A 14,024-nucleotide genomic window follows, 5' to 3' on the forward strand; every position below is an offset into this window, starting at 1 on the left:
TGTCCCGGCCGGCTCATACACAACGTGTCCGGCTCGGTAACCAACTAAGCTCGTCTTACAATACAAGTTAAACATATGGCGGTTCATACCCGTGGGCCTCAAGTCACCTCCGGGTCTTGGGCTTTCAATAAGCTTGCTCCATGGGCCACCATCTTCAACGTCCTCTTGGGCATTCTCATCTTAAGCCGCCAGTGGTATGACCCGGCCCCTCTTGGGCGGGTCATACCTAGTAGTTATATCCCCAACATTAGGCCCCGGGTGGATTTGAACTTGTTCGCATCAATCTTCAATGCTTGACTTGGCAAAATTTTCCATCTTCAATCTTTACGATCTTGATATAACCCACCATGACGTCAACTCACAAAATTGTGTTAACCCGCCATGACGTCATCTCGCATTAACTTTGCACAAGGCTTAGAACATTTCAGCATATCTTTAACTTTAATGGATTTCCGAAATTCGAGGCGCCCGTGCAGCCACATAATAATTTTTTGGCCTCCTCGATTCCCGTGCATGCCTGTTATCCATCTCCTTATAAATAGGGACAGGGGTCCTTTTCATTTTCCCCCTTGCCTCCTTGTCTTCATCTTCTTACTCGCAACGCCACACACGCCCGAGCTCCACTGCCATCGACCTCGTCAACTGCCTCAACTCCGGCCGCTACATCGACTTGAACGAACCAGAGCACCGCATCGCACCTCCACTGTCCAGCAGCCACAGTAAGTACTCCTCCTTTCTCGTAGAAGATATCCATTAGGGTTTGCTCAAGTTCATCGGAGTTCATATCCGTTCTTCTTTGTTCTTCCCTAGATCATGTAGTTGAATCTAAATCCGTTACCAAAGTAGTGCGGCAACCGTTAGCATCCCTTTTCAATCAAAAATATTCTTCTTCCGTAGAAAATAATCTCATCTGAACACAAGAGTTCTTCCACTGCCACTTCCTTAGGTTTAGAATTTATTCTATTTTCTGAACAGATGTAGATCCAAAATTGTAGCACCAGCCTATAAAATCTGCTTGTCATAACTTAGCAAATCCTCACTCATAGATCTGAAATATAGCAATTGCTTAGGCGGCTTAAGTGATAAACCGTAACCCACCAGATACCATTAGTCCCCTTTTAAGCCGTCATTATATGTATCTATATAACTCAGTGTTATTTTCCGGCTTAAAACATAGACTCTTTGTAGTACTTTCTTTTAATCAATGGTCGGCTTAAACCAGCAATATTTTCTTTTGTAGTCAAAATGTTTAAAGCCAAGACCGTTACGTCATGCAACTGGGTCGCCTCCTGGGTTACTGAGGAATTTCCAAACGAATATGTACAAACGGGCGTCTTAACCAAGAAAGAGGTCATCCATTGGAGGGTCCCAGGCATAGAAACCCCTCCTCAGCCCAAGGAGGGCGAAGTTGTCGTCTTCACTGATCACATGCTCCGGAGGTTCACTCCGCTCGGTTCAAAAATTTTCCGAGATGTACTACACTTCTTCCAACTCCATTCTCAAGACATCCGACCCAATTCTGTCACAAATATCTACTCCCTTCGTCCGGAAAAACCTGTCACCGTCGCGTTTTTGCAAAAAATCCCTCCCCAAATTCCCGACATAACCCGCGCTCCTCGTCTTCTCCGGTCGTCTGCCCGCGCTCCTGGCATAGCCGCGTAGCTCCGCCTGAGCTCCCCTGTTCAGCCCCGGTGCACAACTACCCTGCTCTCCCGTGCATCCTCCGCCGCCGCCGCAGCTGCCTCCTCCGCCGATCCCTCCCGCCTCACGAAGCTCCCCTCCCCCCCACTCGCCTGCCTCCCACAGCACCCTTTCACCCCACAAATCCATTTTTCTTGCTCTACAGGCTTCTACGGCGTACTCCGGCTCCGGCGAGCCTCCGGTAAGTCCGTCCACTCTTCCTCACCCCATTCTCTCCTCCTCACCCCATCCTCTCTTCCTCACCCCGTCCTCTCTTCCTCACCCCATCCTCTCTCCCTCCCAGATCCAGCACGCAGATCGCTCGCGCGCCGGGATGCCGACGCCATGGAGGACGCCGCTCCACCCCTGCTCTGCTCCGTGCCCCCGACTCCACGGAGGACGCCGCTCCACCCCTGCTCCAGCCGGAAGGTGATCCATCTCTGAATGTTGAATGCTCCTGCTGCATCAAGCTGCTACTCCATGGAGTATTTAAGAATTTAAAACCGAGTTTTTTTAATTTCTACTATGTACTGTGGTCTCTCTATTTCTTCAATCTGCTGTAATCATTTATGCTGTGGAGTTTGTAAGTTTTAAACAAATTGATTACTAGTGCAGCCAGGAAGACCATTGCAAATTCTGAATTTTTGTTGTAGGTACTGCTGCTATATGTAGTGCTGCTGACTATAATTAACTAGATTTTACAAAAATCATCAGTGTAACAAAGATTAGATTCTATAGTACACAAGATTCAGTGTAAATCTTCAAAATGAATTGTTGTTAGTATGTTCAGTGGTTAGAACAGAATATCAGATTTCTTAGGTTCTACAGTACACAAGTTGATAACAAAGATGAGATTTCTTAGGTTGCACCACTCCCATTTTTACTCTGCTCCCATTTTTGCTCACAATTATTCGGAAAAGGACACTCCTAGTAACAAAACAGATCATTTACTGAAAATAGCTCTATATTTCTTCTTCTAAAGGTTGTTCCTGTAGCAATAGCTCTACATTTACTGAAAATAAACTTGGGCATTGTTTACTGAAAATAAACTTGATGCCCCTCCACTTGTCAAGGTGAAGACTAGGGAAACTCATAGAGAAAAGAAGACAAGGTTGATGCCCCTCCACTTAGCACTTAGTTTGCGCAATGACACAAATCTTCACAAATTTGCATTTACTAACTGGCACTGTATTTGGATAGGTTCGTAACAGAATTTTCTGTACAGTAGTGCATCTAGGAATCATTTAAGCTCTCCTGCTATATGAAGTGGTGAGCGAGCCATCCATAGAAGCTCTTCCCTGTGTTCCAAATAGGTGATCGATCCATCCATCGAATCATTTATGATCATATAGAAGTTGTTCCCTGTGTTCCAATAGGTGAGCAAGCCGTCCGTCGAATTGCCCGCAAAAATCAAAATGTAACTAAATATTTATGCAGTACAGAGAAGTGTTGAAAATTCAGTTACCACTATTGCTCTTTGATTTGTTGTACTTCTTAATCTAATGTTGAAAATGCTATAGACCATGAATGATTTCAGAGATGTTTCTCCAGGTAGCACAACTAGGACCTTGAGCAAGGTATCCTGCTGTACTACTGTGTCATTTGCATTTTTTTCCAGTTAGAGCAAAACTAGCAACTTGCAAAAGTAATGTTAAGGACAAACTTATTTCTATATAGACTGAACACCTATTGGATCATCTCCATTTAACACCTACTCCATCTAGCAACTAGCAAAAGTAACAGGAATATTTGGAACTGACCCATCTTAATATCAAGTTGATTTTTAGTTTGTAAAACAGAGAAAATTGGATGTTTGAAGTGGGATTTTCTGATTGTACAGGCATTTTGTAACACCTACTCCATCTAGCATCTAGCAACTCTGCAGTCTGATTGTACAGGCATTTTGTTTGGAACTAAATTAAGTATGCAGTCATGAAGTGGTGATTATTTGAAGCAATTAAGTATGCTGGCATTTTGTACTTCAGTTTATTTATACACATTCTCAAATCATTCTCAGATCCTGCCATCTCTATACATATTTTTTGTGCTTTAGTTTATTTATACACATTGTCAAATCATTGCTTGCAGCAGTAGAGTTTCTCAAATTTATGTTTAGCATTTCATCCCCGCATCTTTGAAATTTATTTGTGATCATTTGTCGGATCTTGCTCCAAATAGTCCAAATTTAGATCGACTTTAGTATTACTACAGCTTCTCTGAAATCAACTGACCTCTCATCTGTCAGTTTCATTTTACTTATGCTATGTTTGATCTATACAGTATACCAAATCTTTCAATCTTATCATTGGCTTGAATGAGCATTATCGAAATCAAACAATTTGCATCATTACCGACATCTGAGTTTAGTGTCAGGTATTGCATCATTACACACTATTCCTGATCCACTGCACAATTTCACAGGAGGAGTAATTGAACAAACTATTCCTGTTCCACTGCTCAATTTCACATCAATGATACACTTTGAGAGTAGTTTCACATCAATTTTGCAGAGGCAACAGAGGAGGCGGGAGGAAAACATGGAGTGGTACCAGCAGAGGCAGGAGAGGAGGCGGGAGGAAAACATGGAGTGGTACCAGCAGAGGCAGTAGCGGACGTGGGAGGCGGCACTCGTCCTCGAAGCTATGCAGGTGTGCGGCGGCGCTGGGCCTGACGATGGATGCCCTGGTCACCTCCGCGGTCAGCGGTGGAGTAGCAACGGCCCGGAACTTGCCCAACTCCCGCACTGGAGTGGGTGGCCGCTGCGGGTGCGAGCAAGGGGCTGGGGACGCGAGCAGCACAACAAGGAGGAGCCGCTCGTCAGCCGTGGAGCCGCCGCCCGTCGAGGTGTCGCCGCCCGTTAGCCGTGGAGCCGCCCATCAACCGTGGAGCAGGTAAGCAGGGACAGCCCAAATTGGCAGCCACAGTGCAGGTGGGCGGCGACGCAGGTGGGCCTTCGTCGTCGGCTAAGCCCTACAGCGACTGGGGCGCGCGATGCCCGTGGGCGACGGTGGCTGGGGCGTGCGGTGCAGCGGCGACGGGAGGTGGAAGAAGCAGACTGGGTTTATTAGCACCAGTTTTAAAAAGGATAAGGGGCTTTTTGAAAAATTACATTTGAACTAAGCTGATAACAACTTTTCTCGGATGGAGGGAGTACAACTCTCAAGTGTTTAGCGAAGTATATCTTCAGCAAGAACCCATTATAGAACTATCATGAGAGTTCTACTACTTAAACCGCCAGACTAAATTTACCGACGGGCCCAACCTAGAATTAGGCGGCATTTCATTTCAGAGGTGAAAATACGCCACCTTCCCAGCCACCAAGTTGTCTAGTCACCCCAAGGGTTGGAACCAAACATGGTTTTATTGCCAAGGCACCTCTCCTAAAGGGGAAAATCCTCTACCAGGTTATCATGAGAGCCGGCTTAGCAATAGGCACCCCCTCCCTAGCCGGCTTAGCAATAGGCACCCCCTCCCTGATCGGATCAGCACAGCAAAACGGGCCAAGTATATGCCCATCTTTTCAAAGATCAGAGCCTTAATGTCTAATGGTTTGACCGGAATTGACCTGGTTCGATGCTGGGTCGCCTAGAGGATTATGCCCTTAAGCCGCCGCTCTGGCTTGATGTGCGAGTACACCTGTGATTTAAAAGATCCATAGCGCCACTGCCAGATTCAGCTAACTGATGATGACATCAACGACATGACCAAGTCTCTGCTGAACGAGAGCTTGGCAGATTGCAGCAGAACTGGACTAAATCCTTTCTGCGCTCTTAACAAGCCGCCAGCTGTAAGCTTTTAACCAATTCTCAACTGAATCATATGTTCACTTAAATTGCCCTTTTACACCCATTTGATTTTTGTAGGCCGATTTACCTTTTTGGAGTAAGAAGCTGCAAGATAAGTCGGCCAAGAAAACCCGGATGAATAACAAGGCTCTTGAAAAGCCTGCAAAGAAGAAGACCAACCCTTTTGAACTATTTGATTTGGATGATAAAGATGAGTCGGAGGTAAAACTTTACTCCCTTGGCTCATTTTTTGTACATCTTATTGATAATGATCACTATCAGGATGATGCGGAAGGAAGCCGAGCCAATGTTGAAGAGGTAACTATCCTTTCCTCCGATTCTGAAACTCCGATCAGACAGAAAGGGCAACAGGCGAGCCGGAAAGTAAGGTTTTCTCATCCTTTAGCTTACTTGGATCCCAACTTTATTTTGAAGAAGCAGCAACATGAAGCTCGCCGTATGACCTCGAACATCGGTGGCGGGATTCTTTCCTCCGACTTACCAAACACGCCGGCTCCTTGCAAGCGCCGACCAGAGGTTTCAAATATTTCCCACTTAGCTTATCACAATGCGGGTCTTTTTCGACAACCTCTTAACCCTTCCGATTCAAACTATCAGGGGACTTCTCATTCTTCCTCTGGCGACTCAACTGGGACTCAAGTCCCTCTTTTTGAAGACTGTGCCTGGGTAAGAAACACTTTTAAGCCTATTTGCTCTCAATCACGTACTCAATTGTCATATCAACCTTGCCTTATGTCTTATTTCAGCGCTATGGCTAAGCCCAGCAAGAAACTAAAGGTTGATAAGCCGGCCAAAGATGCTGACCTGGAGAGAAAACCATATCTCCATCAAACTTTTAAGTCTCTCCATCAAACTTTAGAGGCAACCATGGATGATCCGCCACCAGAACACCTGGTCACCGTGGACCCATGTATGTTGACCCGGAACCAGCCAAACCGCCCAGTCCTGCCCACGCTGTTCAAGAAACTGAAGATGTAACAATCATTGGGACGGCTTATATAGCTCTAGGCAACCCTACCATCCTATCCAAGCACAATGCATAAGAAGAATTCTCTGCTACTGATAAGGGCAAGCGGAAATTAGACTTGGAGAGCTATGCTCATTTCAATGCTCAAGAAATTCATTCAGGCTATCGAAACCGCCTTCATACCAGCCGTGACTTTGAAGCCGGCTTGGTCAACCTCATGAAGGAGTGTTTTGAGGTAAGCACTGCAATCTTCCATATAAACATATCTCTATCAGCCGCCAAGTCTACTGGATATGAGAATTGAATATGTTATAGAGTTTAAATAACCTTTAGAGTCTTTCAGTCATGTCATGGCACACTCATTGTAGAATCAAACAAGTAGCCCCCAAGGGTCGGCTTAAACTGATAACTTAAGCCAGGCCTTTAAATAGTGATGATCAACTTTGCGCTGTAGCCTCCAAGGGCCGGCTTAAGCTGACAAGCTAAACCGGGACTTCTCACCATAATCATGAAGAAAATCCAAATATGTATAGGCCCCATGATCCGGATTAAATCATATCATTTTGTCCGGGTTATCATAAAAACTGGCTTTAAAAAGAGCAATATGCATTAGCCCCCAAGTGCCAAGTAAAATACTTGTATTGTGCTTGGGACTTCAAAAATAATATGGTCATAATACCTTCCACCTTGTTCATGTTGCAGGCCGAACTAAATATGAAGTAATCCCAAGTCAAAGATCTGAGGGCCAACATTCAAACCCAACAATCTAAGACCGCAAAAGCCAAATCAGAGCTGAAGACTTCATTGGAAAATATTGAAAAGCTGAAACAAGACTTCAGTGCTGATAAAACCGTCTGGGAGACCAAGAGGGCAATTGAGGGAGTCCTGGATTAGGGGGTCTCCAGACAGCCGGACTATATCCTTTGGCCGGACTATTGGACTATGAATATACAAGATTGAAGACTTCGTCCCGTGTTCGGATGAGACTCTCCTTGGCGTGGAAGGCAAGCTAGGCAATACGGATATGTAAATCTCCTCCCTTGTAACCGACCTTGTGTAACTCTAGCCCCCTCCAGTGTCTATATAAACCGGAGGGTTTAGTCCGTAGGACAACATACAATCATACCATAGGCTAGCTTCTAGGGTTTAACCTCTACGATCTTGTGGTAGATCAACTCTTGTAATTCTCGTATCATCAAGAACAATCAAGCAGGACGTAGGGTATTACCTGCATCAAGAGGGCCCGAACCTGGGTAAAACACCGTGTCCCCTGTTTCCTGTTACCATCCGCCTTAGACGCACAGTTCAGGACCCCCTACCCAAGATCCGCCGGTTTTGCCACCGACATTGGTGCTTTCATTGAGAGTTCCACTGTGTCGTCACCATAAAGTTTCATGCTCCTTCGATCATCGGTAGCAATGCGGTCCAGGGTGAGGTTTTCCTCCCCGGACAGATCTTTGTATTCGGCGGCTTTGCACTGCGGGCCAATTCGCTTGGCCACCTGGAGCAGATCGAGAGCTACGCTCCTGGCCATCAGGTCAGATTCGGAAACTTGAACTACACGGCCGATATCCATGGAGACTTGATCTTCGATGGATTCGAGCCCATGTCAGGTGTGCCGCACAGTCTCGACGAGCATGACATAACTCTGCCGTCGGACAATATTCGGGAGATCGCATCTGCAACTACTCTGGCCGTCAATCCGGAGCAAATCACGCCATCCGAGAACGGAGGGATAGACCCCGCCACGGAGGCCGCGCTCTCAGCGGCGATAGAGCCAGACGCCGACTTCACCCCTTACAAGAGCCGTGTTGCCGAACCACTGAATTCAGCCCCGGCCACGGACTCCGAGCCGCTTATATCCGTGCCCGTCGAACCCGACTGGGCGCCGATCATGGAGTTCACCTCCGCGGATATCTTTTAGCACTCGCCTTTCGGTGATGTGCTAAATTCATTAAGGTCTCTCTCCTTGTCAGGAGAACCTTGGCCGAACTATGTTCGGCTAGAATGAGATGCGGACGACGAAGAAATTCGCTGCCCACCCACCACCCACTTGGTAGCCACTTTCAACAACTTATCCGACATGCTTAACTTCGACTCCGAAGACATCTATGGCATGAACAAAGATGCAGGAGGCGAACAGGAAGCAGCGCCCATAGGGCGCCGGACAACCACTTCATCACATGACATATACATGGTGGATACACCCAAAGAGGGCAATGGCGAAGAGACATCGGAGGATGCCCCCTCCAAGCAACCCAAGCGCCGACGTCAGCGGCGCCGCTCTAAGTCCCGCCATAGCAAAAACAGCGATAACAGTGCAAGACGAAATAACAGTCCAGTCGACTCTAGAAGAAACGATGGCTGCACTGCCCCGGTGGCAGAGCATGATCAAGATGCAAACGGCGAACATAGTGCGGATCCGGCGTCTGAACACGACGACGCCAAGGATAAACCTCATCAAACCCCGTCTGGGGAAGAAAACAGTCCGGACGAAGATGCACACATCATTCCGAAAATGCACTTGGAGCAAGAAAACCTCCACAGAAGGCTTATAGCCACAACAAGGAGTCTGAAGAAGCAGAAGCAAAGGCTTAAGGCCGCACAAAATATGCTCAACAGCAGGTGGAACAAAGTGCTCGACAATGAAACAAAGTATGGTGGAAGTTACCACACAAATAGCTATCCAAAGCGCAAGCTATTACCTGAATTCGATGATGAGGCCTTAGAGCCCACACAGCCGAAAAATGATACGGCCAACCGGCCGAATCCACCACCTTGTGACCGTGATAGAGCGGCTAACAAAGTCGCACATAAGTCAACACACGATCTACGTGAGAACTTGCGCCAAAAATCTGGCACGATCAGATCCATCTATGGATCTAGGAAGTGCGCTCCGGCACAAAATCAAAACTGAATACTACAACCATCCGAACACCATGGCATATCCCAATACAGGGGTGCTGCACACCCCCTATGTTTCACCGATGAGGTGCTGGATCATGAATTCCCAGAAGGATTTAAACCAGTGAACATAGAGGCGTACGACGGGACCACAGACCCTGGAGTCTGGATCGAAGACTTTATCCTCCATATTCATATGGCTTGCAGAGACGATCTCCATGTCATTAAATACTTGCCCCTCAAGCTTAAAGGGCCAGCTCGACACTGGCTGAAAAGCCTCCCCGAAAACTCAATTGGAAGCTGGGAGGAGCTCGAGGATGCTTTTCGGGCAAATTTTCAAGGGACTTATGTTCGACCTTCGGATGCAGACGATTTAAGTCATATAATCCAATAATCTGGAGAGTCCGCCCGAAAGCTTTGGAACAGGTTCCTCACCAAGAAGAACCAAATCGTCGACTGTCCGGACGTCGAAGCCTTAGCAGCTAACACAGTGTGCGAGACGAATGGCTCGTCAGACACCTCGGCCAAGAAAAACCGAGAACAATAGCAGCCCTAACAAGCCTCATGACCTGCTTTTGCGTGGGCGAAGACAGCTGGTTGGCCCGTAGCAGCACCAGCGACCCAAGCACATACGAAGTCATGGATGGCATTCGAAAATGATGACACAACAAAAACAAGCGTTGAAATAAAGAAGGTAGCCCAGATAATACGGCGGTAAACACCGGATTCAGGGGCTCTCAACCAGGTCAGCAGAAAAAATCCTTTCAAAGGCAGCAGAGAAGGACCATCTGGCCTAAACAAGATTCTTGACAAGCTCTGTCAGATTTCGGCACCCCCGACAAACATGCAAATCACACCCACAGAGAATGTTGGGTCTTCAAGCAGGCCGGTAAGCTAAACGCCAAACACAAAGGGAAAGAGACACCAAGTGAAGACGAGGATGAACCTCGCCAGCAAAGCACCAGAGGCCAGAAAAAGTTCCCACCAGAGGTTTAAACGGTAAACATGATCCATGTGACGAAGAGGAGCAGCAAGCATGCACTCCGAGACACACGCGCCATAGAGCCCGTCACCCCTAGGTTCAACCCCTGGTTGGCGTGCCCGATCACTTTTGATCGTAGGGATCACGCGGCAAGTATCCGGCACGAAGGACTGGCGGCCTTGGTGTTAGACCCAATAATAAACGGGTACCATTTCACACGAGTCCTCATGGACGGCGGCAGTGATCTAAATTTGATACATTAGGACACAGTCCGCAAAATGGGGATAGACCCGACACAAATAAGCCACAGTAATACTACCTTCAAGGGAGTAATACCAGGCCAAGAGGCCCGCTGTACGGGCTCTCTACTGCAAGAGGTTATATTCGGTTCTCCCGATAACTTCCGAAGCGAAAGGTTAACTTTCCACGTCGCTTCATTCCGAAGTGGTTATCAAGCACTACTCGGAAGAATGGCTTTCGCTCGTTTTAATGCAATACCGCATTATTCTTTTCTCAAGCTTAAGATGCCCGGTCCACGTGGCATCATCACAGTTAGCGAAAATACCGAAATTTTTTTACGTGCGGAAGAGGATGCGTCGGCTTTAACAGCCGCGAACTAGATGACCTCACCAACCAGAAAAAATGATAGGTCGTCAAGACCACGGACACGGTTAGACGATTCTGGCGCTCCACCACATATACATGAGATTGGTTTGATGGTCAAACCCTCATAGACAATACCAGGGGCTTCCCGCATGTAATCAGGACCAGCCCGGTTCAACTTGACTTCTCTTGAATTTTGATAGTTCATTGATAATAACCAATTCTTTTTTTGGCACGTCAACTTTCACCTAAGTTCTTTCCTTTTACAGATGACAATCGTGCTACACCCGTCCAGGACATGGCACAACGGAGACACAGGCGCAGACGTGAAGCAGGGACCCGCCTAAAGGTTTCTTTTTAGATTAAGACCCTGCGTCAACTTTTTTTACTGTCTCTTGTTGCTCACATCCTCCAGATACTCCACACAATCGGGAAGGATGCTGATGTTATTGGCATGTGGCCACATCAGGATATTGCACGTACCTAGACACATGGGGTTTATTATTAAGGGCATTGTTTAGCCCAATATATGTTATAAAGACCGAGCACCTTAGGGAGTGTTCGGCGTCGCGAGTTTGGCCCTATATGCATCAGCTTCGAATCATGTCTTTGGTCAAATGTTGGGTTGGCCCGACTCCCACATTTTGGTACCTTACGTTCCGTTATATCGGCTAAGGTAGCATTGGGAGAACTACTGCGATTGTGCCCTGGTTCATCCGGATGAGCACCTCAGTAGAGAAAGCCGAAAACTGGCTGTCATGATATAGCGAGAGACTGGTCAACCACTCGATGACTCAGCGGAATCTTCGGGATTCCACATTAACGAAGGAACGTTTTCCGGTCATGTATGTACGCGCCCTGTATTCAGACAAGCGCAGAAGTACCAGGGGCTATATAGTAGCCCCACCGTCAAACTCCTATGGCTAAGTGAAAGTGTTAAAGCAATATAGTCGATTGCCTCGTTCACCGCGCCACCACCTCCTTAATGGACCAAGACGTTGGATCAAGTGTGGATTCGCGTTTTCTGCGAACACCCCCGCATTATATGCGTGGGGGCGGAAGACGACGACTGCAAACTTTCAGGTTATATACATATATACATAAACGGCCACACATGAGGCATCATAATACATTCGGGCAAAAGTATAAATACAGCCTTGATAACTCAATAAAACATTGTTTTTACAATGGAAGTACATGTCACTAGAACATAATATTCTTCGAGCACTGAGCCTCTATCGAACGAGCGCCTTCAAGAACTTCTTCAAAGTAGTCCTCCGCAGCCACTCGGCCTACGGCCGAACCCTGTGTCGCAACAGTGGTGGCCTCCATCTCCGCCCAGTATGTCTTAACACAGGCAAACGCCATCCGCGCACCCTCTATGCACGCCGATCTCTTCATAGCATCGATGCGCGGCACAACACCAAGAAATTGTTGCACTAAACTAAAATAGCTATTCGGCCTTGGCCCTCCCGGCCACAGATGATCCACAACGGACCTCATGGAAAGTCCGGACAACCTACGGAGCTCGGCCCACTCGGCCATTTTCTTATTCAACAGCAGCGGACGGACTGGAGCAACTTTTCCACTTCTTGTTCTTTCTGATCCTTGAAGTACTCGGCCGCATCAGCAGTACTTGCAGCCAAATCCACGTAGGCGTTCGCACAACTCCGTAGTCGGTCAAGAGAAACATACTTTGGATCTCCGAATTTAGTCCGCAACAAGAAGGGCTTCCCAGACACGATATCTGTAGCTTGATACAGCTCCTCCTTCGTTACTCTAATTTTGGAGCGGGATTCCTTGGCAGCTACCAGGGCCTTCTCCAGGTCCGTCGCCCTCGCTTGGCTTTCTTATTCAAGAAGCTGGTAACAGTCAGCGGCATCTTTTAACTCTACATCCACTTTGGCCATTCTTTCCTTGCTCTCGCAATGCGCGGCCTGTTCGGTCCTCAACTCTTTGGTCGCCTTTAGAGCGGCCGCATTGCTACTCCTTACTTGTTCCTTGGCTCAGGCAAGCTCCGCCCAAAGGGTCTCCACGGTGGTGATACGTCTCCAACGTATGTATAATTTTTGATTGCTCCATGCTATATTATCTACTGTTTTGGACATTATTGGGCTTTATTATCCACTTTTATATTATTTTTGGGACTAACCTATTAACCGGAGGCCCAACCCAGAATTGATGTTTTTTGCCTGTTTTAGGGTTTCGAAGAAAAGGAATATCAAAGGGAGTTCAAACGGAATGAAACCTTCGGGAACGTGATTTTTAGGAACATTATGATCCTAGAGACTTGGACCCTACGTCAAGAAAAGAATCAGGAGGCCACGAGGTAGGGGGGCCCGCCCACCCCCACCAGGCGCGCCCTCCACCCTCGTGGGCCCCCTGTTGCTCCACCGACGTACTCCTTCCTCCTATATATACCTACGTACACCCCAAACGATCAGATACGGAGCCAAAAACCTAATTCCACAGCCACAACTTTTTGTATCCACGAGATCCCATCTTGGGGCCTGTTCCGGAGCTCCGCTGGAGGGGGCATCGATCACGAAGGGCTTCTACGTCAACACCATAGCCTCTCCGATGAAATGTGAGTAGTTTACCTCAGACCCGCGGGTCCATAGTTAGTAGCTAGATGGCTTCTTCTCTCTTTTTGGATCTCAATACATTATTCTCCCCCTCTCTTGGTGAGAACTATTCGATGCAATCTTCTTTTTGCGGTGTGTTTGTTGAGACCGATGAAGTGTGGGTTTATGATCAAGTCTATCTATGAATAATATTTGAATCTTCTATGAATTCTTTTATGTATGATTGGTTATCTTTGCAAGTCCCTTCGAATTATCAGTTTGGTTTGGCCTACGAGATTTATCTTTCTTGCAATGGGAGAAGTGCTTAGCTTTGGGTTCAATCTTGTGGTGTCCTTTCTCGGTGACAGTAAGGGCAGCAAGGCACGTATTGTATTGTTGCCATCGAGGATAACAAGATGGGGTTTTCATCATATTGCATGAGTTTATCCCTCTACATCATGTCATCTTGCTTAAGGCGTTACTCTATTTTCATGACCTTAATACTCTAGATGCATGAT

General features: G+C 47.1%; 1 protein-coding gene across 5 annotated transcripts; it reads left to right on the forward strand.

Moving 5' to 3' along the window:
* The first annotated feature begins 1,555 nt into the window (after positions 1–1,555).
* Positions 1,556–7,484, forward strand: LOC123104442 (uncharacterized). 5 transcript variants are annotated; one of them, XM_044526288.1, is made up of 9 exons: positions 1,557–1,882; positions 1,985–2,109; positions 4,191–5,467; positions 5,544–5,687; positions 5,748–5,783; positions 5,901–6,002; positions 6,084–6,152; positions 6,233–6,688; positions 7,156–7,484. In XM_044526288.1, exons 3-8 carry the CDS (start codon positions 5,381–5,383, stop codon positions 6,242–6,244), a joined length of 450 nt encoding a protein of 149 aa, XP_044382223.1. In that variant the 5' UTR covers positions 1,557–1,882; positions 1,985–2,109; positions 4,191–5,380; the 3' UTR covers positions 6,245–6,688; positions 7,156–7,484. The 5 variants fall into 5 exon arrangements, with proteins under 5 accessions (XP_044382220.1, XP_044382223.1, XP_044382225.1 ...); XM_044526290.1 differs by having other exon boundaries at positions 5,907–6,002; XM_044526287.1 differs by having other exon boundaries at positions 5,544–5,783.
* The last annotated feature ends 6,540 nt before the right edge of the window (positions 7,485–14,024 follow it).

This window comes from Triticum aestivum, chromosome 5A, assembly GCF_018294505.1.
Source record: "Triticum aestivum cultivar Chinese Spring chromosome 5A, IWGSC CS RefSeq v2.1, whole genome shotgun sequence".
NCBI classification, from domain to species: Eukaryota; Viridiplantae; Streptophyta; class Magnoliopsida; order Poales; family Poaceae; genus Triticum; species Triticum aestivum.

Bases quoted from the DNA above. Each gene is read 5' to 3' on its own strand.
- LOC123104442 (XM_044526285.1), top strand. From the start codon at position 5,381: ATGACCAAGTCTCTGCTGAACGAGAGCTTGGCAGATTGCAGCAGAACT. The intron at 5,468-5,543 runs GTAAGCTTTTAA...TGATTTTTGTAG, and splicing joins CTCTTAACAAGCCGCCAGCT to GCCGATTTACCTTTTTGGAG. The intron at 6,003-6,083 runs GTTTCAAATATT...TCAAACTATCAG, and splicing joins CTTGCAAGCGCCGACCAGAG to GGGACTTCTCATTCTTCCTC.